This window comes from Oncorhynchus tshawytscha, linkage group LG26 (assembly GCF_018296145.1).
Source record: "Oncorhynchus tshawytscha isolate Ot180627B linkage group LG26, Otsh_v2.0, whole genome shotgun sequence".
Lineage (NCBI taxonomy): Eukaryota > Metazoa > Chordata > Actinopteri > Salmoniformes > Salmonidae > Oncorhynchus > Oncorhynchus tshawytscha.
The window spans coordinates 8,172,469-8,195,165 of NC_056454.1; the positions used below are offsets into that span (position 1 = coordinate 8,172,469).

Consider the following 22,697-nt stretch of genomic DNA (forward strand, 5'->3'; position numbering starts at 1 on the left):
CCGCGTTCTCAGAGCATGCGCAGACCAGCTGGCTGGAGTGTTTAGGGACATATGTGATCTCTCCCTATCCCAGTCTAATGTCCCCACATGCTTCCAGGTGGCCACCATTGGTCCTGTACCCACAAAAGACCAAAGGTAACTTGAAATAATTGACTATTGCCCAGTAGCACTCACTTCTGTCATCATGAAGTGCTCTGAAAGACTAGCCAAGGATCATATCACCTCTACCTTACCTGACACCCTAGAACCACTTCAATTTGCTTACCATCCCAATAGATCCACAGACAATGCATAAAGCCAATCACACTGCATAATGCCCTATCCCATCTGGACAAGAGGAATACCTATGTAAGAATGCTGTTCATTGACCATAGGTCAGCATTCAAAGCCATACTACTGTCGTGAATTTACTTTCTTTAATCTGATGACTGTTAATATATTAAATCCACTAACTATGTTTAATTGTTACCCAATTTAAATGAATCATGTAACAACTAACTCATTAGGGATTTGGAGCACCACAGAAGAGGTTGTTTAAAGAGTTACCATCTCCCGAATTAAACTTTTCCTATTACAATCGATAAACAGTCATCTTATTAATCATTACCTCTTATCATAATTCTGAACAGTCGTAACCTCATGCATCTGCAAAAAACCCAGCCTTAATCATGAATCAGTAGTACACAAATTGGTTGAATTATTTATTTACTAGCTAACTAAATAATAACACAGAATAAACATACACCTTTTACATGAGACAAAGGTCCCTAGTGGACTGACAACATGTGACGGCTTGATACAAAAAGATGAAGGGGAGCGGGGGAGAAAAGGGCACACTTATCGTTGATAAATTCTAGAACCATTCTCACAATAATATACTTTGCACACGAACCGCCGCCCGTTTAGAATAAGAAATCATGAAGGTTTTTGAATTTACGTGCGAGAGCCTGTTAGATCGGAACCAACCCTCTTTATGAAGATTGTTGGCATTTCAGCGGCAATCTGTATGGCACTGATTGCCAGAAAGAGATCTCCCCTTTCCCGTCTTCTATGGTTGTTCACTCTGGAAGATAGCCAGCCATGTCGACGGTTCCCATTGGTGATGAGCATAGTAGGATAGTTTCACTTAGATTCGCTTTTCTTGATATGACTTAGGACAGCTAATCAGCTGTACCAGCGATTGTCTGAGGTGAGCTTCTTGCCTCTTCCGCCTCATGTTGATAGTCAGGATTTAAACCACTTTAGACGTGGGCTGCAGCTCCCAGTCTTTCCTGGTCTAAAGGAAGGTGAGTTTACTTCTTCACCCCGTGTTGAGATTCAAAGTTCCAACCATTTCAAAAACGTAGCTCTCCCCTCACGTTTCCTGGTTTAACGTTCATTTCGTTACCAAGGCTTTTTACGCACTCTGGCCGATGGGGACAGCTCCATCCGTCTGACACGCTCGCCGACCTCACTCAGGGCGTGGCTACTTACTTACAGTTGAAGTCGGAGGTTTACATACACTTATGTTGGAGTCATTAAAACTCGTTTATCAACGACTCCACAAAATTCTTGTTAACAAACTATAGTTTTAGCAAGTCAGTTAGGACATTTACAAGTCTGGTTCGTCCTTGGGAACAATTTTCAAATGCCTGAAAGTACCACATTCATCTGTACAAACAATAGTACACAAGTATAAACACCATGAGACCACGCAGCCGTCATACCACTCAGGAAGGAGACGCATTCTGTCTCCTAGAGATGAACGTACTTTGGTGTGAAAAGTGCAAATCAATCCCAGAACAGCAGCAAAAGGACCTTGTGAAGATGCTGGAGGAAACAGGTACAAAAGTATCTATTTCCACAGTAAAACAAGTCCTATACTGACATAACCTGAAAGGCCGCTCAAAAACCGGCATAAAAAAAGCCAGACTACGGTTTGCAACTGCACATTGGGACAAAGCTCGTACTTTTTGGAGAAATGTCCTCTGGTCTGATGAAACAACAATATAACTGTTTGGCCATACTGACCATCAATACGTTTGTAGGAAAAAGGGGGAGGCTTGCAAGCCGAAGAGCACCATCCCAACCGTGAAGCACGGGGGTGGCAGCATCATGTTGTGGGGGTGCTTTGCTGCAGGAGGATCTGGTGCACTTCACAAAATAGATGGCATCATGAGGAAGTAAAATTATGTGGATATATTGAAGCAACATCTCAAGACATCAGTCAGCAAGTTAAAGCTGGACGTAAATGGGTCTTCCAAATGGACAATAACCCCAAGCATACTTCCAAAGTTGTGGCAAAATGGCTTAAGGACAACAAAGTCAAGGTATTGGAGAGGCCATCACAAAGCCCTGACCTTAATCCTATAGAACATTTGTGTGCATAATTGAGAAAGCGTGTGTGAGCAAGGAGGCCGATAAACCTGGCTCAGTTATACCAGCTGTCAGGAGGAATGGGTCTAAACGTTTGAACCAAGTTAAACAATTTAAAGGCAATGCTACCAAATGCTAATTGAGTGTATGTAAGCTTCTGACCCACTGGGAATGTGATAATAAAATCTGAAATAAATCACTACTATTATTCTGATATTTCATTCTTTAAAAAAATAATTTTAACCCGTTTTCTCCTCAATTTCATGGTATCCAATTGTTAGTAGTTACTATTGCTACATTTCACATTCTTAAAATGAAATGGTGATCCTAACTGACCTAAGACAGGGAATTTTTACTCAGTATAAATGTCAGGAACTGTGAAAAACTGAGTTTAAATGTATTTGGCTAAGGTGTATGCAAACTTCTGACTTTATGTACAGTTAAAAGGAGATATATTCTCTCATACCTCCTAAAATCACATTCCTATCTTTACAAAATACTTTAATTTTTCATATTATATGCACAACGTATTGGTTGGAAACTTCACAGATAAAGGGGGATATACTTTCCAAGTTAAAGTATTTAATTCATACAGTTTTTAATCACAAAATAAAAAGCAATATTACATTCATAGCTCCCCACTGACCATTCCCCACAATGTTATAAATATTGTTCCAGTATTCACATTTGACCGTGTTAGAGTTTAAGAGGGAAAACTGTCTGTCAAACAAATATATTCCTTTGGTTGATACTGTCCTCCTGTGATTTACAACAGAGTGTGAACTGTCAAACAGGCCCAGTTCCCTCTTCCTATTTTCTGTGAGTGAGAGGTGGTCTGGTTATTGTCAATTGTGATCCTCACAGGACAGTCATGCCAGTACCCTCCAAGGTCATCATTAAGCTCGAGGCCTGGGTCTGAACCCCACCCTGTGCAACTGGTTTCTGGACTTCCTGACGGGCCGCCCCCAGGTGGTGAAGGTAGGAAACAACACCTCCACTTCGCTGATCCTCAACACTGGGGCCCCACAAGGTGAGTCCTCAGCCCCCTCCTGTACTCCCTGTGCACCCATGGCTGAGTGGCCACACATACCTCCAACTCAATCATCAAGTTTGCAGACAACAACAGTGGTAGGCCTGATTACCAACAATGAGACAGCCTACAGGGAGGCGGTGAGGGTCTTGGGTGTGTGGTTCCAGGAAAATAACCTTACTCATCTTCAACAAAGCAAAGGAGCTGTTCGTGGACTTCAGGAAACCCCCCTATCAAAATTGGCGGGACAGCAGTGGAGAAGGTGGAAGTTCCTTGGCGCATTAAGTACTGCAATGCATCTCCTCCTCATGGACTGCACCAGTTTTGCCAGTTCTGGCTGTGAGATGTTACCCCACTCTTCCACCAAGGCACCTGTAAGTTCTCTGACATTTCTGGTGGGGGAAATGGCCCTAGACCTCACCGTCCGATCCAACAGGTTCCAGACGTGCTCAATGGGATTGAGATCCCGCTGGCCATGGCAGAACACTGACATTCATGTCTTGCAGGAAATCATGCACAGAACGAGCAGTATGGCTGGTGGCATTGTCTGTCAGGATGAGCCTGCAGGAAGGGTACCACATGAGGGAGAAGAATGTCTTCCCTGTAACGCACAGCGTTGAGATTGCCTGCAATGACAACAAGCTCAGTCCGATGATGCTGTGAGAGACCGCCCCAGACCATGACGGACCCTCCACCTCCAAATCGATCCCGCTCCAGAGTACAGGCCTCGGTGTAATGCTCATTCCTTCGACGATAAACGCGAAAGCTGTCAAGGCAAAGGATGGCTACTTTGAAGAATCTCAAATATAAATATATTTAGATTTGTTTAACACTTTTTTGTTTACTACATATTCCATATATATTCTTTCATAGTTGTGACGTCTTCACTATTATTCTACAATGTAGAAAATAGTCAAATAAAGAAAAACCCTTGAATGAGTAGGTGTGTCCAAACTTCGGATTGGTACTGTACATACAGAAGCAGAGATATTTACGTATATGGGGATCTTAACACTCCAATTGGGAGGTTAGCTGACTATAAATTATATTGATAATATTCCATTGCGTGTTGCTTTGGATGACATTGTTAATCATCATGGGCAAACCCTAATAGAATTCCTTCAGGACACTAAAATGTGTATCATTAATGGAAGGATATGCCCCTGAAGCAATAACTTTACATCCATATCTGGCAAAGGAAAGCTGTGGTGGAGTATATACACTGCTCAAAAAAAATCAAGGGAACACTTAAACAACACAATGTAACTCCAAGTCAATCACACTTCTGTGAAATCAAACTGTCCACTTAGGAAGCAACACTGATTGACAATAAATTTCACATGCTGTTGTGCAAATGGAATAGACAACAGGTGGAAATTATAGGCAATTAGCAAGACACCCCCAATAAAGGAGTGGTTCTGCAGGTGGTGACCACAGACCACTTCCCAGTTCCTATGCTTCCTGGCTGATGTTTTGGTCACTTTTGAATGCTGGTGGTGCTTTCACTCTAGTGGTAGCATGAGACGGAGTCTACAACCCACACAAGTGGCTCAGGTAGTGCAGCTCATCCAGGATGGCACATCAATGTGAGCTGTGGCAAGAAGGTTTGCTGTGTCTGTCAGCGTAGTGTCCAGAGCATGGAGGCGCTACCAGGAGACAGGTCAGTACATCAGGAGACGTGGAGGAGGCCGTAGGAGGGCAACAACCCAGCAGCAGATCCCTCAGTACACCATCCGCCACCTCATCAGGTGCATGCCCAGGCATTGTAGGGAGGTCATACAGGCACGTGGAGGCCACACACACTACTGAACCTCATTTTGACTTGTTTTAAGGACATTACATCAAAGTTGGATCAGCCTGTAGTGTGGTTTTCCACTTTAATTTAGAGTGCGACTCCAAATCCAGACCTCCATGGGTTGATAAATTTGATTTCCATTGATAATTTGTGTGATTTTGTTGTCAGCACATTCAACTATGTAAAGAGAAAAGTATTTAATAAGAATATTTCATTCATTCAGATCTAGGATGTGTTATTTTAGTGTTCCCTTTATTTTTTTGAGCAGTGTAGTTATTACCCCCCACAACTATCTAAAGTTGTTTAATTTAAGGTGTTACCCCCTACACAGATGGTTGAAGAATGCGGATGTTTTGACTTAATTGGAGAGAAAAAAAAAGAAGTTTGACTTCCTGATCATTCTCGTTTATTATTATTATTTTGTGTTGGCCACAAACTTTATCAACCAGGTACTACTGTGCATTATTTGGGGCAACAGATACATACCCCGTACAGGCCTACATTTAAGAAAATAAATGTGCCAAATTACTATGTTCTGAAATGTAGAGCTCTGGTGGAACTCATCAAAACTCTAGATGTGTGGTATGAAACATTTTGTGATATTGTATATTCTGAAATGGGGAAAAATGATGCGAATAAAGAATACACCCCCAAGTCCAGGAAAGTTTACAAGCCGAACAAGCCTTATTGGAATGATGAGTTACGGTACCTACGGTCTGTAATGCGCAAGGCTGAGTACTTATTTTTTACAGTGTGAAGGTATGAATACAACAAAACAGCGTAGGAAGGAATTCAAGAAAAAACAGCATGTGTTTGATAAAAGACTGTGCCTATTGAAACGGAGATATCAGAGAGGGCAGTTATTGCAGCTTGAGGAGATACAGACAAGAAATCCTCAACAGTTTGAGCCAAATAAACAAGTTAGGTCCAAAACGACATAAGAAAATAGCTAAACTCTCATATTACGCAGGTTCTTAAGGAGTGGGAGAAGGGGATTGTTAGTTCTCAGGTAACGAAAATGTGGCATATTTTGGAGGAAGAATTTTTATAAAGACATATGTTACCTGAGAACTAAACTGGAAAATACAATGTTAGAAGCCTCTTATATATGTAACCCGTACTTAAATGAGGCGCTGTCTGTGGCAGAAGTTAAGGTGATTAACCCTGCAAAAAATGGGAACACATTTGGCATTGATGAACAGCCTAATGAAGTTTTAAAATCCCCTGAATTAAATGACGTCCTATATGATTTGCTCCAAATTTGTTTTGAGTACAGTATGCTGCCATCCACTTGGTATAAGTCTGTAGTGAATCACATTCCCAAATCTTTAAAAAAAAAAGACCCTAAATTGCCACTGAACAATTGATGCATAAGTTTATTAAGTACGGTATATAAACTATATTCATCGATCCCCATTCTAGTGGAAGAACAAAATGGTTTTCGTCAATCCAGAGTATGTATAGATCATATCTTCTCGGTCTGTACAATAATCAGAAATAGATTACATGAAGAGAAGCCTACTTTTGCATTCTTAATTGATTTCCCAATAGCTTTTGATTTTGTAAATAGGGATATTTTAGCCTAGAATTTGTTAAAGGTAGGGGTTGATGGGAAATTTTATCACGCACTCCAGTCTCTTTACAAAGTACCAATTGCTTGTGTGCATGTAAATTAATATCATACAGATTGGTTTCCCACTCCCTCGAGTGTAAAACAAGGAGACACATTCAGACTTCTAACACATTTTTGTTACGTTACAGCCTTACTATAAAATGGATAAAAAAATATATTTATGAAAAATCCTCAATCTACGCACTACCACATACTGACAAAGCAAAAATAGTTTAGAAATTATTGCAAATTTATAAGAATAAAAAAATGAAATATTACATTTACATAAGTATTCAAACCCTTTTACTCAATACTTTGTTGAAGCACCTTTGGCAGTGACTACAGCCTTGAGTCTTCTTGGGTATGACGCTACAAGCTTGGCACACCTTTATTTGGAGAGTTTCTCCCATTCTTCTCTGCAGATCCTCTCAATCTCTGTCAGGTTGGATGGGGAGCGTCGCTACACAGCTATTTTCAGCTATCTCCAAAGATGTTCGATCGGGTTCAAGTCCAGACATTTTTGTTTTGGTACCCTTCCCCAGATCTGTGCCTCGAAACAATCGGGGGTTGGAGCTCTACGGACAATTCCTTCGACCTTATGGCTTGGATTTTGCTGTGACATGCACTATCAACTGTGGGACCTTTTATAGGCAGTTGTTTGCCTTTCCAAATCATGTCCAATTAATTGAATTTACCACAGGTGGAAAATCCAATCAAGTTGTAGAAACATCTCAAGGATGATCAATGGAAACAGGATGCATCTGAGCTCAATTTCGAGTCTCAAAGCAAAGGGTCTGAAAACTTAGGTATTTCTGTTTTCTATTTTTAATACATTTGGTATAATTTCCAAAAACTTGTTTTTGCATTGTCATTATGGGGTATTGTGTGTAGATTGCTGAGGATTTTTATTTATTAAATCCGTTTTAGAATAAGGCTGTAACATTACATTTTGAAAAAATCCTGGGGTCTGAATACTTTCCGAAGGCACTGTATATACCTATAATTAATTCAGGATCATTACATAGTTATATCAGGAAATAAAAGAGCATCTGAAAATCAGCAGCAGACCAAGTTGACTCTAGTAAGAAAGGTTATAGATATAACTATGATCTACATACCAAAGAACATGGGGATGTCCAGCTTGTCTTCCCGGTCCACCTTTCTCTTGATCATGACGATGTAGACTGCGTACAGAGCAGCCCCAGCCAATGACCACAGAGAGCCTGAACACAACATGACTTCATCATCACGTTACCTTACGCTAATACATCCCTGTATCATGAGTTACAACTCTCATGGTTACACTCCAAAGGGTTTTTCTGCTAGCAATGCAAGCAAACGTGACATCGTGGCATGGCTTGCACTTTCAGAGTAGATTTAATGGTTTAATAATACATTGTTTTATATAGCATATTAATTATGACACAAGGACACGTTAAAGTAGTACATCAAGTACAGTACAAGACATGACAAATACAACCAATATGAAGTGGGATAGGAGGGTAACAGGAGGCAGGAATAAGGAATATAGTGGGGAAAAAAGCCTAACAAAAACAAAATATTTTGAGGAAAGAAGTTTATCATCTGCAGCATTTTTATCTCCCTGGTTACCTATAGTGCCTTTTCCGTCAGGGCTGTCCATGCTGGAGAAACTGACAAGAACCACTCCTCCCATGCTACAGGGAAAGAGACCAGAGAAACAGTGTAACTACAGAGTAGCAACCCAGAGTAACTACAATAATTCAGCTGATGTCAAGGCTTACCTCAGAGCCACAGCTAAGAGCTTGGACAGAGTAAAGCGGTCGCTGCTATTACTGGGAAATATGGCCGCCAGGATGAGGGTGAAGAGACCTGGTGAGGAGGACAATAACAGCGAGACTGTTCACAACACGTCCTGTACAGAGTTCAACCTGTTCAAGGTGAAATGTTTAAATGCACATGCTGTGATTTTCCAAGATTGGAACATTTATTTGCAACAATGTTATTAAAAAGGCCCATAATGATTGTATTATAAAAAAGTAATAATCATCAGTGTTTTTTATATTCATTGTAAGATCCTACATGTACATTTCGCTGAGTAAAATCACATTTAGTATTTGGACTCACCTGAAGTGGAGGACAGAATGTTCACTATGGCAACCTGCGTGTCCGACAGGGCCTCTTGGTAGGAGAGGTTTGCTAGGAACCACTGGGAGGGAGAGAAGTAGGAGAGGGAGAAGTGTCAGCATGACACCTCTGATTTGTACCAAAGATGGTAGTTTACTTACTATTACTCATCGTGTGTGTAGTCTACCCTCAGTTCTGGGTCATTGCTCATGTGGGAAATGAGTTATGATACAAAGATTTGTTTACAAGCCCAAAGTTAGTAAGACAAACGAGTTGAAGATTCTACATGTATAATGTGTTAATTTATACTCATTTACACTATTCATGAAGGGAGAAGTCCAAAGCCATGACTTGTTGAGCATAAAGCAAACACGAGTGTAGCAAAATGAGTAGTATTACCAGCAATAACTCAATGACAATAACAGAAAGGTTTTGATTAACTTACCTAGCAAATTGACAGTAATGTCAGTAATGAGAGACATCATCAAAAAGCTCCCAAATGCAGGTACTCCAAAGACTCATTTTAGATATAATTTGTCCCCACTCCAACTTAATACGGAAGTTCCAAGCTAGTATACAGAATGTCTGAGAGTCTAACAAGTCATATGTCTACACACACTGACAAAAAAAGTTCCCCTCAAACGGATAAAAAATTAAGTTATTTGAATTAACTTACCACAAAGCAGAAGAAGAAGCTGATCTTGGCCACATCGGTGACGGTGAGCTTTCCCACTGTGCGGAGCATGGACTCGTGGTCCTTGGCGGCGGGGTAGGACATGCGCGATAGCTTGGCCTCCAGGGCCTGTGTGGACGGGAGCTGGCGCACCTCCATGATGTTGCTGAAGCGCACCCGTTGCTTTTTAGAGGCTGAGAGGTTGGAGGGAAAGGACAGGGGGTAAAGTGGTAGATGGGTCACAGCATGACCAATAGAATGAACCAGACAATGAAAACTTTAAGTAGAAATAAAGCATGCGTTAGCTTATGTCATTGTTTTAGGAACCAAAACCATGAGAAAATTTTGCGCAGTCATTCTCTGAAAAGCATCTCATACCCTATACTGTGCTTTAGGCACAATAGTCTGGGATTGAATAAGGCAGCTTTCGAATTAAAACCACAATTACCACTTTCCTCAAAATGTGACCCATCAGGTAAACTCAGCCAAAACAGAGATGCTAGTTCTAGGTCCAAACAAAGATCTTGCTGTTGGATCTGACAATAAATCGATGGTTGTATAGTCGTCTTAAATAAAACTGAAGGACCTCTGCGTTACTCTTGACCCTGATCTCTCCTTTTTTCATCTTCGTAGCACCCCGGAAAAAGCTAATCCATTCTTTTGTCACTTCAAGATTAGACTATGTCAATGCTCTACTCATGGCTACCTGGATAAGGCACTAAATAAACCTGTTAGTGCTAAAAATGGCTGCTAGAATGTTAACTAGAAACCAAAAAGATGATCATATTACTCCAGTGCTAGCCTCTCTACACTGGGTTCCTGTTAAGGTTAGGGCTGATTTCAAGGTTTTACTGCTAACCTACACAGACTTACTCCTACCTATCTCGCCAAATTGGTTCTGCCGTACATACCTACAGGTCACAAGACGCAAGACGGTCACAAGACACAAGACGCTCCTTATTGTTCCTAGAATTTCTACGCAAACAGCTGGGGGCAGGACTTTCTCCTATTGAGCTCAATTTTTATGGAATAGTCTGCCGATCCATGTTAGAAATGCAAACGCGGTTTCAACCTTTAAGTATTGAGTGAAGACTCATCTCTTTAGTCAAATAAAATATAATTGTATTTGTCACATGCCGAATACAACAGGTGTATACCTTACAGTGAAATGCTTACTTACAAGCCCTTAACCAACAATGCAGCTTTAATAAAATACCCCCCAAAAAAGTAAGGGATAAGAATAACAAATTATTAAAGAGCAGCAGTAAATAACAATAGTGGGGCTATATACAGGGGGTACCGGTACAGAGTCAATGTGCGGGGCACCTGTGTCCAGGTAATTGAGGTAATATGTACGTGGTAGAGTTATTTAAGTGACTATGCATAGATAATAACAGAGTAGCAGCAGTGTAGAAGGGGGGGGGGTGATGCAAATAGTCTGGGTAGCCCTTTGATTAGCTGTTCAGAGGTCTATTGGCTTGGGGGTAGAAGCTATTTCGAAGCCTCTTGGACCTAGACTTGGCACTCCGGTACTGCTTGCCGTGCGGTAGCAGAGAGAACAGTCTATGACTAGGGTGGCTGGAGTCTGACTATTTTTAGGGCATTCCTCTGCCACCGCCTGGTATGGAGGTCTTGGATGGCAGTAAGCTTGGCCCTGGTGATGTACTGGGTCGTAAAGCACTACCCTCTGTAGTGCCATGCGATCGGAGGCAGAGTAGTTGCCATACCAGGCAGTGATTGCAACCCGTCAGGATGCAGCTGTAAAACCTTTTGAGGATCTGAGGACCCATGCCAAATTTTTCAGCCTCCGAGGGTTAATAGGTTTTATCGTGCCCTCTTCAAGACTGTCTGTCTGGTGTGCTTGAACCATGCTAGTCTGTTGGTGATGTAGACACCAAGAAACTTAAAGATCTCAACCTGCTCCACTACAGCCCCGTCAATGAGAAGAGGGGCGTGATTGGTCCTCCTTTTCCTGTAGTCCACAATCATCTCCTTTGTCTTGATCACGATGAGGGGGAGGTTGTTGTCCTTGCACAACACGGTCAGGTCTCTGACCACCTCCCCATAGGCTGTCTCATTGTTGTCGGTGATCAGGCCTACCACTGTTGCTTCATCAGAAAACTTAATGATGGTGATGGAGTCATGTCTGGCCATGCAGTCATGAGTGAACAGGGAGTACAGGAGGGGACTGAGCACGCACCCCTGAGGTGCCCCCGTGTTGAGGATCAGTGTGGCGGATGTGTTGTTACCCACCCTTACCACCTGGGGGCGGCCAGTCAGGAAATTAAGGATCCAGTTGCAGAGGGAGGTGTTTAGTCCCAGGGGCCTTAGCTTAATGATGAGCTTTGAGGGCACTATGGTGTTGAACACTGAGCTGTAGTCAATGAATAGCATTCTCACATAGGTGTTCCTTTTGTCCAGGTGTGAAGGGCAGTGTGGAGTGCAATACAGATTGCATCTGTGGATCTGATGGTGCGGTATGCAAATTAGTGTGGGTCTAGGGTTTCCGGGATAATGGTGTTGATGTGAGCCATGACCAGCCTTTCAAAGCATTTCATGGCTACAGACGCGAGTGCTACGGGACGGTAGTCATTTAGGCTGGTTACCTTCGTGTTCTTAGGCACAGGCACCTATGGTGGTCTGCTTGAAACATTTTGGTATTACAGAGAGAGGTTGAAAATGTCAGTGAAGACACTTGCCAGTTGGTCAGCACATGCTCGGAGTACACATCCTGGTAATCCGTCTGGCCCTGCGGCCTTGTGAATGTTGACCTGTTTAAAGGTCTTACTTAGATCGGCTGCAGAGAGCATGATAACACAGTCGTCCGGAACAGACGAAGTCCTCAATGCACTTATTGATAAAGCCAGTGACTGATGTGGTGTACTCCTAAATGCCATCGGAAGAATCCCAGAACATATTCCAATCTGTACTAGCAAAACAGTCCTGTAGCTTAGTATCTGCTTCATCTGACTACTTTTTTTATAGACCGAGTCACTGGTGCTTCCTGCTTTAAATTGTTGCTTGTAAGCAGGAATCAGGAGGATAGAATTATGGTCAGATTTGCCAAATGGAGGGCAAAGGAGAGCGTTGTACGTGTCTCTGTGTGTGGAGTAAAGGTGGTCTAGAATTTTTTACCTCTGGTTGCACATTTAACATGCTGATAGAAATGAGGTGAAACTGATTTAAGTTTCCCTGCATTAAAGTCCATGGCCACTAGGAGCTCCGCCTCTGGATGAGCGTTTTCCTGTTTGCTTATGGCGGTATACAGCTCATTGAGTGTGGTTTTAGTGCCAGCATCGATCTGTAGTGGTATGTAGACAGCTACGGAAAATACAGATGAAAACTCTCTAGGTAGATAGTGTGGTTCGTCCTATTTATTGTCCAGTGATTGAACGTTGGCTAGCAGGACGAAAGGCAAAGGCAGATTAGCCACTCCCTGGCTGATCCTCATAAGGCACCCTGATCTTTATACGCAAAATCTCAATTTCTTCCTCCAGCGAATGACGGGGTTCTGGGCCTGGTCGGGTGTCTGTAGTATATCCTTCCCGTCTGACTCATTGAAGAAAAACTGTCTAATCTGAAGTAAGTAATCACAGTTCTGATGACCAGAAGCTCTTTTAGGTCATAAGAGATGGTAGCAGCAACATTATGTACAAAACAAGTTACGAACACGAAAAAACTAACAAAATAGCATGGTTGGTTGGTTAAGAGCCAATAAGACTGCAGCCATCCCCTCCAGCACCCTCAAACATTTGTAGTAGGTCCTATGATTGAGTGCAGTATGGCCCAGGGGTACGAAGGTGAACGGCAAGGCACTAAAGTGACGAACCACCCTTGCTGTTTCTGCCTGGCCGGCTCCCCTCGGATTCTCTGACCCTATTACAAGAGTCACTGGCTTGCTCGTGCTCTCCCATACTTCCTGTCCTCAGGTTTGTGCGGTGGGGGAGATCTTTGTGGGCTATAGTCGGCCTTGTCTCAGGGTAGTAAGTTAGTGTGTTGATCCCTTTGGTGGTGTGTGGGGCTGTGCTTTGGCAAGTGGTGGGGTTATATCGTGCCGGGTTACCCTGTCCGGGGTTAACTTTGGATGGGGCCAGTGTCCTCCGACCACCCCTGTCTCAGTCCCCAGTACCTATGTTTTAATACTGTCATATCTGGTGTAATTCTCCCGGAGATCCTGAGCCCTAGGACCATTCCTCAGGACAACCTGGCCAGACGACTCCTGGCTGTCCCCAGTCCACCTGGTTGTGCTGCTGATCCAGTTTCTGCTGTTCTGCCTGTGGCTATGGAACCCTGACCAGTTCACCGGTCGTGCTACCTTGTCCTGGACCAGCTGTTTACGACCCTCCTTTCTGCTGGTCATCTATGTATGTTTGAACATCTTGAAGAACGATCTGGCCTTAATGGCCATGTACTCTTATAATCTCCACCTCAGCACACCCAGAAGAGGACTGACCACCCCTCAGAGCCTGGTTCCTCTCTCGGTTTCATCCTTGGTTCCTGCCTTTCTAGGGAGTTTTTCCTAGCCACTGTGCTTCTACATCTTCATTGCTTGCTCTTTGGGGGTTTTAAGGCTCAGTTTATGTATAAGCACTTGGCGACAACTGCTGATGTGAAAAGGTATTTATAAATAAATGTGAATTGATTGATTGACTTGAATATGTGAGACCCCTAGAGGTCTTTGCGGGACTGATTGCTTCCTGCAGCTTTTCATACATCACCCGCCTGCTCCCGATGGCTTTTTGTCTGACTTGCACCCACACCCACAAAAACAGGTTTCACAGTCCTGCAAATGTTATTTTAGGTGTATCTGACTCAGCTCGCTTGGCAGCTTTGGTCCCAGCAATTTTGGGCCTTATATGCGCAAACATAACTTAAGAAACACAAGAATTACCAGAGATTATCGCTCAGCCCATTGTATTAGGCTATCGGTATTAGGCCTAATGGGCTATATCAGCCAATAGGCTAAACATAGTTCGAAAGAGAGCCAAAGTTGGAGGAGAGCGGACATTTGCACTTTCTCTTGAGCTACGTTTTGCATATAGCCTACCTTTTAGGAGTGGGATGATTTAGCCTAATCAAGTTTATGAAGTACATGGAAAGATAACTGTCCCGTGCTTCACCACCCATACATAGCCTAGTGCCGATAGGTCTATTCTATTCAATTACGACCCAGTACATCACCAGGGCCAAGCTTACTGCCATCCAAGACCTCCATACCAGGCGGTGGCAGAGGAAGGCCCTAAAAATAGTCAGACTCCAGCCACCCTAGTCATAGACTGTTCTCTCTGCTACCGCACGGCAAGCAGTACCGGTCTCGCCTGTAGCATGAAAAAATATTGACCGCGCCACAATGATCTCTGTCAGGGCAGCCCTCTAGCGACATACTGTAATCAGCCTATATCGATCAGCAAAGACAGAGAAATATGAAATCCTGTCATTGTCTCATAGAAAACTAAGCTCCAGTGTCACTCAATGGTCAGACAGAGTTCTCATGAGACAACCTTTCCTTTCACATTGTTTATCGACTCACTCTCCTGAGTCAAACCTGGGAGGGCCATCACATCGAACAGCTCAACAGCCCCCTCTGTTGGTCAACACCGCAAAGTGTATTTTCCATTCTACAACTTCATTATTTGCTAAGGTCTTTACATGTTTTTTCCTAGGAAAACCTATAATTTTTTATGCTTGCATGAAATGTTATGAAATAAATCAAATACCAAGACAGTTCACAGGATTCCTATTCTCCAACGTGATAAAAAATTGATTATTGAAGGGTTTCTTTCAACAACACTCATTATTTCTATCTGGTAAATGTAAGTGCCTTCAGAAAGTGTTTAACCCCAGTACCTTTTCCACATTGGCTTGACGACTTCTAAAGCTTGAATTTAAAATGGATTAAATTGAGATTGTATATCACTAATCTACACACAATATCCAATTATGTCAAAGTGGGTTTTGTTTTGACAAATTTTTACAAATTAAGTAAAAATGAAAAGATGAAATGTCTTGAGTCAATAAGTATTCAACCCCTCTTATGGCAAGAAATATGTTCTAAAATATGAAATATATGTCCTAAATATGTTCAGGAGTAAAAATTTGCTTTAAGGTCCCTCAGTCGCATAGTGACCAGGGAGGTTTTCCAATGCCTCGCAAAGAAGGGCACCGTAAAAAAATATATTAAAAAGTAACAGACAGTGAATATCCCTTTCAGCATGGTGAAGTTATTAATTGGGCTTTGGATGGTGCATCAATAGACCCAGCCACTAAAGATACAGGTGTCATTCCTAACTCAGTTGCCTGAGAGGAAGGAAACTGCTCAGGGATTTTACGATGCGCCAAAAGTAATTGTAAAACAGTTACATCGCTTAATGGCTATGATAGGACAAAACTGAGGGTGGATCATGAACATTGTAGTTACTCCACAATACTAACCTAAAAGACAGACTGAAAATAAGGAAGCCTACACAGAATAAAAATATTCCAAAAACACACATCCTGTTTGCAACAAGGCAGTAAAGTAATACTGCAAAGAATGTGGCAAAAGAAGTGACCTTTTATCCCGAATACAAAACATTGAAAGACGGATCCAGAATTCTAAATAATGTCACGGGTCTGTGTCGGATCTGATTGTCACGGGTATCGGGTATGTGGAATTTTAACTGACTTGTCCAGAAGGGCCCGTACAGATCCGAACAAGACTGCTGCAGTAGACAGAGATGCTCTTGCTTTTCAAGAGAGTGAAGTGTGGCGCGTGTAGCTTGTTGTTGGCTAATCATAAAGCAGCAATAGGCTACAGTCACAGACAGGTACTACATAATTATATTTGATTATAAATAACCTATGGCAGCTATTAGTCTAGTATAGTGCTAATCGGCTTGGTTGGTTGCTGTCTCTTGTCTCTCCCTCCTCCCTGTGTCACTCACTCACAGTTCGGCCCCTCCCCCACATGCTTGAGTGGCACCTCTCTCCCTCCTCTCGCACTTTATCAGCTCCTATTCATAAAGTAGCTTTAAAAAATTACTTTTCTGCTCCTTCCCGCACTTGGATCAGGTCTGGATCTGACAAGGTCTATACGGAACAGGTCTAGTTGTCACCTCTAGTCCAAAGCTCTGAGAGAGACTTACCAAAAAAGACTTACACCTATAATTGCTGCCAAATGTGTTTCTAACATGTATTGACTCTGGGGGCTGAATACTAATCAAGTTATATGAGTGTTACTTTTATTTTTTCCCACTTTGACATTTTGTGTATATCGTTGACAAAAAAATGACAATTAAATCCATTTCAATCCAGCTTTGTAACAAAAACAAAAGGGGTTGAATGCTTTCCGAATGCACTGTATCAGTTTGAAAGCTTCATTGACCAGCAGAAAAAGGCAATACATTGCATTATTTATAGATCAGTCTGTTGGTTAGTCTTCTAAAGATGTTATTTCTCTATTTTTTTAAAAGTTGTAATACTCACTGGAATCACAATCTCCAATGGCACAGTTTGTCTGTTCAGTCGGAAGATCCTGAAACTTCACTGGAACATACAAGGGTTCACTCTGAAGAAAGAAATATAGAGTTCAACTAATGCACTCAACTAAAAGCATTACTTATCATCCCATTTATTTTCATTACAGTATTTTCAGCCAGCCAACAGTAAAATCAAATTGAGAGTAAGAGAGAATACAAAAAGCAAATCAATTATACTCACTAGGGTATGGTCATTCAAACTGGTGTCATTGATACAGGGGGTAAAGTAGGCCTCGGCATCAGCAAACTGTGGAGAGAGGCGCTATAGATTAGACTGGGCTGTTTTATCATAGCAAATCAACATAGTATCAACGACCACTACTAAGATACTGCATTAAGCAACAATTAATCTTTAGATGGAAACAACAATGTATCGTTGCCCCCCCCCGAGACATCAGTGCTAGACGTACAAAGGCTGCGTGTCGTCCCCGGAGACTGCCCGTGCACTGCTGCCTCCATGGCCGCCACAGCAGGAACCCCAGCAGGTACAGCACAAACATGGAGGTCTTGGTGAACGTGCTGAAGAAGGGCTTGTTATACTCCTGCCGCTTGAATATGTACTGGGGGGGGGAATAGAGAAAATACTCATGACTTACTGTATGAATGGCTTTTTTTTCTCTTTTTTTTTAAATAAATAGAGAGGTCACTTTGAAACTAATGAGATGTGACTAATCCAAGTACTCAAAACTGCCACCTAGTCTCTACTTGTGTAGTTCTGCAAAGGCTGGACAGATATTATTAGCAACATAGTGAAACCATGACCCCACTGGAAGGCAAGGTGAAGCTACTACCATATTCTTATTCAACCCTTTTAAATCTATCAGGTAGGGGTTAGGGGTCAAGCATTGTCTTATAATTGAGCACTAGTCTTAAGCTTTAGCATATTAGCCAAAATAAGGGTTGCCTAACCCAGGCCATCCAGTTCTGCAGTGTTGCTGGTTTTCACGTCTCCCTGTGCACCCTCTGTCTGGAGAGTGCCCCTGACAATCAGTTCCAAGCTAAAATGCAAATACAAGAATAAGTAGGCCTGTGGCCTGCGGAACCAGGGGACTACAGGAAGTGCTAGTGTCTTACTGAGGTGAGCTCAGAGGAGACAACCCAGATGATGTCCACCAGCAGGAGGATGACTACCCCCAGGGCCATGCGTCTCCGCTGGGCCACTGTGCTGCCCTGAGACCCCATGCGGTTCATGAGGAACACCCACACCATCTGGACACTGCTTGACAAACACACAAACTCATTATCGCACAAACACATGTAAAAAAACTGTTCACAAACTGTTATACCAAAAACCAAAATCTTAGATGTTTTTCAGATGTGACAGACACAGTGACAGTACCCGGAAATCCTAATACAGGATTTTTCAGCGTTTTGGACGTTCTGACTCTCCTCAGTCAGGCAGGAATCTGAAACTGTGTCAAAGTAGATAATGAGAAAAATTGTGCAACAGTCCTCCTATCTGCTGTGCACAGAGCTCATGACCTGCAATCTCTTATCAATGAATATTGTTATGTAACGCTGAACGTTGCTGTTGGGGTGAAAATCCATATGGACATCTGGAAACCAGAAAGATGACATAGGCTAGGCCTAACTGTTTGGTGAAAACAGTTTCCCAGGACACACAAAATGTGGCTTTTGTTCAGAGCAACATCAACCAAAGCTACTGTCTTTTTTGTGACATTACAAACTCAATTTAAGTCATTATTTTCACATATATTCAATTGCTCTTTTGAACTGGTTTCCCCACAAATAAATACATGGTCCTAAGTGAGGAACGCCCAGACCCCACTCTATCCCTGTCAGGCGGCATATCACATTTAGAACCTTTGTACACTTTCTCACCAGTCTCTCGATGCGTTCTGCCCAGGTTGGCCTAGTGTCAAAGTACACCTCTAGGAACCCGATCGTCTCCACCCTCAGGCGTACCTTCAGTCTGATAAAGAACACTGTCTGGGTTATCTATAGAAAACCTGATTCTCCACTTCAACGATTGCTTCCTGTACCTCCCTGACAGCGTATGGTACATGTATTCCCTTCTAACCATAAGGCCGCATCATCTTCAAATTAAGACCTTTCGATACCTAACGTGAGCTAGCAAGAGCAACAATTTCTTCCTCTGCTCACCACGACTCACAAGCTTGTTAGCATCTGTCTAATTTGCATGTAGCTAACTAGCTAGTTTACAATATAGCTAGCAATGTCTTTTTTGTTGCAATATAGGACCTGTAGTACTGTAGAAATATACGGAGGCCATTGTTAGATAGCTAATGTTAGCTATCTCGAAGTTTAACGTTACAGCTAACTTAGCAGGCTAAATTGGCTAGCTTAGCCGACAACATCAACAACAAACCATTCGTATTTACCTAGCTACCGTTAGATGGAAGTAGGCTTCGTTCTTTTTGACGTGGTCGTTACTTCTTCGCCTTTGCAGAAAAATACAACTGCTGGATCATCAGTAATAAACGTACAGTATGCGATGATAACACAAATATCTAAACTGGTTTGGCTGTAAACATGAACGCTCCATCTCTTCTTCTATGGTATATTATTGGCGATCACAGAATGTCATGTGCATCCCGCCATCTACTATGCGGGATGGAAACAGGATTCCCCTTCTGTTAATTAAAAAAAATAAAAACAGATCGGATACCTACACAGGCTCAAGGGGAACCTGGGAGTGCAGTTTTTCCGGTCTTCAAATGTAAAATCCTTAAATCCCCAAAACGTTTCTGCTGCAGCCACAATATTGTCCAGTTTTTAGACTCATTTGAGACTTGATATACAGTTTAGAACTGTAGCGAAATTCTTATTGTGGCTTTCCGGCAGACTAGACGCTGTGTTGCATATTGCTGTCTTTCGCAGGTCAGAGTGCGAATTGCACATTTCGGTCACATTTCAGTCCTCTACCCTCTTCACTGCCTCAGCATAGGAAACGTACCCTCTCAAACTCTGGTAATCTCAACCTGTCTCTCTCACAGGGCACTTTGGATCCCCAGCTTCATGGGCACGCCAACAGTTGACACACGTGCTTTCTCATTCCAACTGTAATGTTCCTCTAACTATGCCCTCCTGCACATTTCTCACATCGTGGGAACCTAATGCACCGTAGCCAGTTCGGAACATAGGACCTGACAGAATAGAAAATATAACCTAACCTGACTTTATCGGGGTAAAAACTCTCTGTCAACGCTCAACAAGAGAGACGGTATTCTCAGTTGCGCCATTGCCACCGGGTCTACATCTCACCAAACGGCAGGTGTCACAAACACTAGGAATATTCCTTTTCATTTGATCCACTCAACGCTATGGTCTGGGACCCAGCAGAATCACACTACTACACCCTGTCTCTCGATTCTTCATAACATTAATGCCTCCCATTAACACTCCTAATTCTTCTTCTTGTTCTATGATATTATGGCAGTCCCCAAGCATACGTTAGAGGTGCATGTCGCCAACCTGTGTGGGCTGTGTGTCCGCCTACCGTTCTGGAGTGTGGAATTAGTTCATTACACTTTGTGACACAAAAAGGGTAGGGAAATTTTTTTTTTTTTTTTTTAAATCCCTACCAACTAACCCTACATCCATTAAAACCTCACCACTATTCCACTACTTTGGCCCTTCTGATCCTAGGACACTATCATTCAATACAACTTGTCATTAAAGGTAGATTAGGCAGAATTACGTTGCCACGAGCAGCACCGCAGATATTGAGATGAGCAAGATGCAAGACTTCGCTCTCATTAGCTAGGTTTCCATCCAATTTGAAACAGAATATGTGAATATTGAAAAATAAAACAACATGCCCATTTTCCACCAGAGATGTTTTTCCATCCAACTGGCTTTTTGCGGTTAACGGATAAAACGCTGTGCGTGATGACGTAGTGCATTAAATTCCCATGTACTAAATGAAAAATACAAGTTATATGGATTTCCATCACATTTTCAAATCTACTGATGGTTTTGTCACAAAAACGGTTGCGTTATATAGCAAATGTGCCCACTCTGGTCTTGGCACATGCGCTTTAAACAACAGCTCGCATGTACAGTGCAGGTAGGCTACCTACATTATGAGATATTAAGGATAAGAGCGATATTATTTGTATTTGTCAAACTGCAGCCAAGCATCGATCATCATGTCACCAGAATAAGACCCTCAATATTTATTGGAAAGGAGCATCAAACTCATCACCTTGCACATTTATCTCATCAGGTCATCATAATTGGTTTAATCTGTAGTTTAAAGGAAAACTTCACAAAAAAACGATCTTTTGGTATTTATTTAATTAGACCATTGTTGACATAGTCTTGCAGTATTATATGATGCAAAATGCATCATACAGGGATGATTTCTGTATGTTCAAAGTTACGTATCTTGAAAACTTGATTGCTGGCAAGCAAAACATTTTGGGACTATGTCAACAATGGACTAATGAAACAAATACCAAATTATAGTTTTGGGTTGAGTTTTCCTTTAATAAAGGCATGCTTTCCAAAGTCATAGTGACCCTACAACATATCACCATTTCTTGCATTATACATTTTACCGACACAAAAAGATCCCACCATATCAAATTAACAAATGTTCTGTCGGCATTTAATGTTTACATCAGCCCGATCCTTACTTTTTTCATGTGTTAGGTAACTCATCCGCATGAAATGGTTGGATGGAAACATGGTTACAGTAACACACAGGTTCGCTTCATGCTGTTCACAGCGTGAACAGGGCACCAAAACAGCAGAGAAGCTGAGCTTTGCGCTTCAACGATCTTAGTGGTTGCAGAAATTTACCCACTATGCTGTTTACTTCCTGCAGCTACATCATTCTTCTTCTTCTTTGAAGTTTAACGGCAGTTGGCATAAAAATATGTTGCATTACCGCAACGAACTAGAGAATAATATAAATATATTATACTTTGTGATACCAAATGTCGAAAGGGAAAAATAAAACCAAAACCAAAGAACTGGGAGGATGGGACACCATCACTCAACACACCCTGTAACTCTTCTGAAGTCTTCTGAACTCATCCCATCCTGGCCCATCCTCCTCTACTTTCTTCACGGCCTCAGCATGTGACACCTTCTGCACTACTCTGACTGCCACCTGTGATAGAAAAATTACACATTTACCTAATTTGTTTTAAATGAATAGTTAGCGATTAATACTTACCAAGTAGGGGGATATGTCTGTCCTGTTAGTGTCTGTGTTTATATGGTCTCCACTCTAGTTCCCTGCAGCTTATCTGGGCGTATGGTCACTAGAGATGGCTTGAGCTGACAAATGAGTTAAAGACTGAATTACATAGACAAGATGTGGTGGGTGTGATAGAGATAGCCAGGAGGAGTTTAGAGAAATTCCTCATTGTCTCTAAATCATTCTTGCATTTGGGAAACTAAGCCAGGGTGGGGTTTAGATGACAACCCATGTGCAGATAATGACATGATGAACCCAGAGTGGCTAATGATGCTCCTTGGTCTGCATAAGGGGGTTGAACCAACCATGACTGAGCATTGTTAGTGTCAGCTATATATAGTATTCTGCATTTGTGTAAAGGTTAGGTTACTCGGTCCAACACTCAAGGGTGGGGGGGTCAACCAGCCTCATTATTGCA

At 42.2% G+C, this 22,697-nt stretch overlaps 1 protein-coding gene across 20 annotated transcripts in view; it reads right to left on the reverse strand.

Annotated features, from left to right (window-relative positions):
• LOC112225105 (solute carrier family 35 member F5) overlaps window positions 1-20,489 on the reverse strand; it is a 37,367-nt gene extending 16,878 nt beyond the window's left edge. The window contains exons 1-12 of one of the 20 annotated variants that reach the window (XM_024388751.2): window positions 19,452-19,731; window positions 18,931-19,021; window positions 18,428-18,500; window positions 18,163-18,304; window positions 17,499-17,648; window positions 17,270-17,335; window positions 17,036-17,117; window positions 9,575-9,765; window positions 8,899-8,980; window positions 8,556-8,643; window positions 8,404-8,468; window positions 7,911-8,015 (exon numbers count right to left, since the gene is read on the reverse strand). In XM_024388751.2, coding sequence (XP_024244519.1) covers window positions 7,911-8,015; window positions 8,404-8,468; window positions 8,556-8,643; window positions 8,899-8,980; window positions 9,575-9,765; window positions 17,036-17,117; window positions 17,270-17,335; window positions 17,499-17,648; window positions 18,163-18,297 — 964 coding nt within the window. In that variant the 5' untranslated portion in view covers window positions 18,298-18,304; window positions 18,428-18,500; window positions 18,931-19,021; window positions 19,452-19,731. The other 19 variants (XM_024388754.2, XM_042306399.1, XM_042306400.1 and 16 more) reach the window with 19 other exon arrangements.
• Window positions 20,490-22,697: the final 2,208 nt, after the last annotated feature.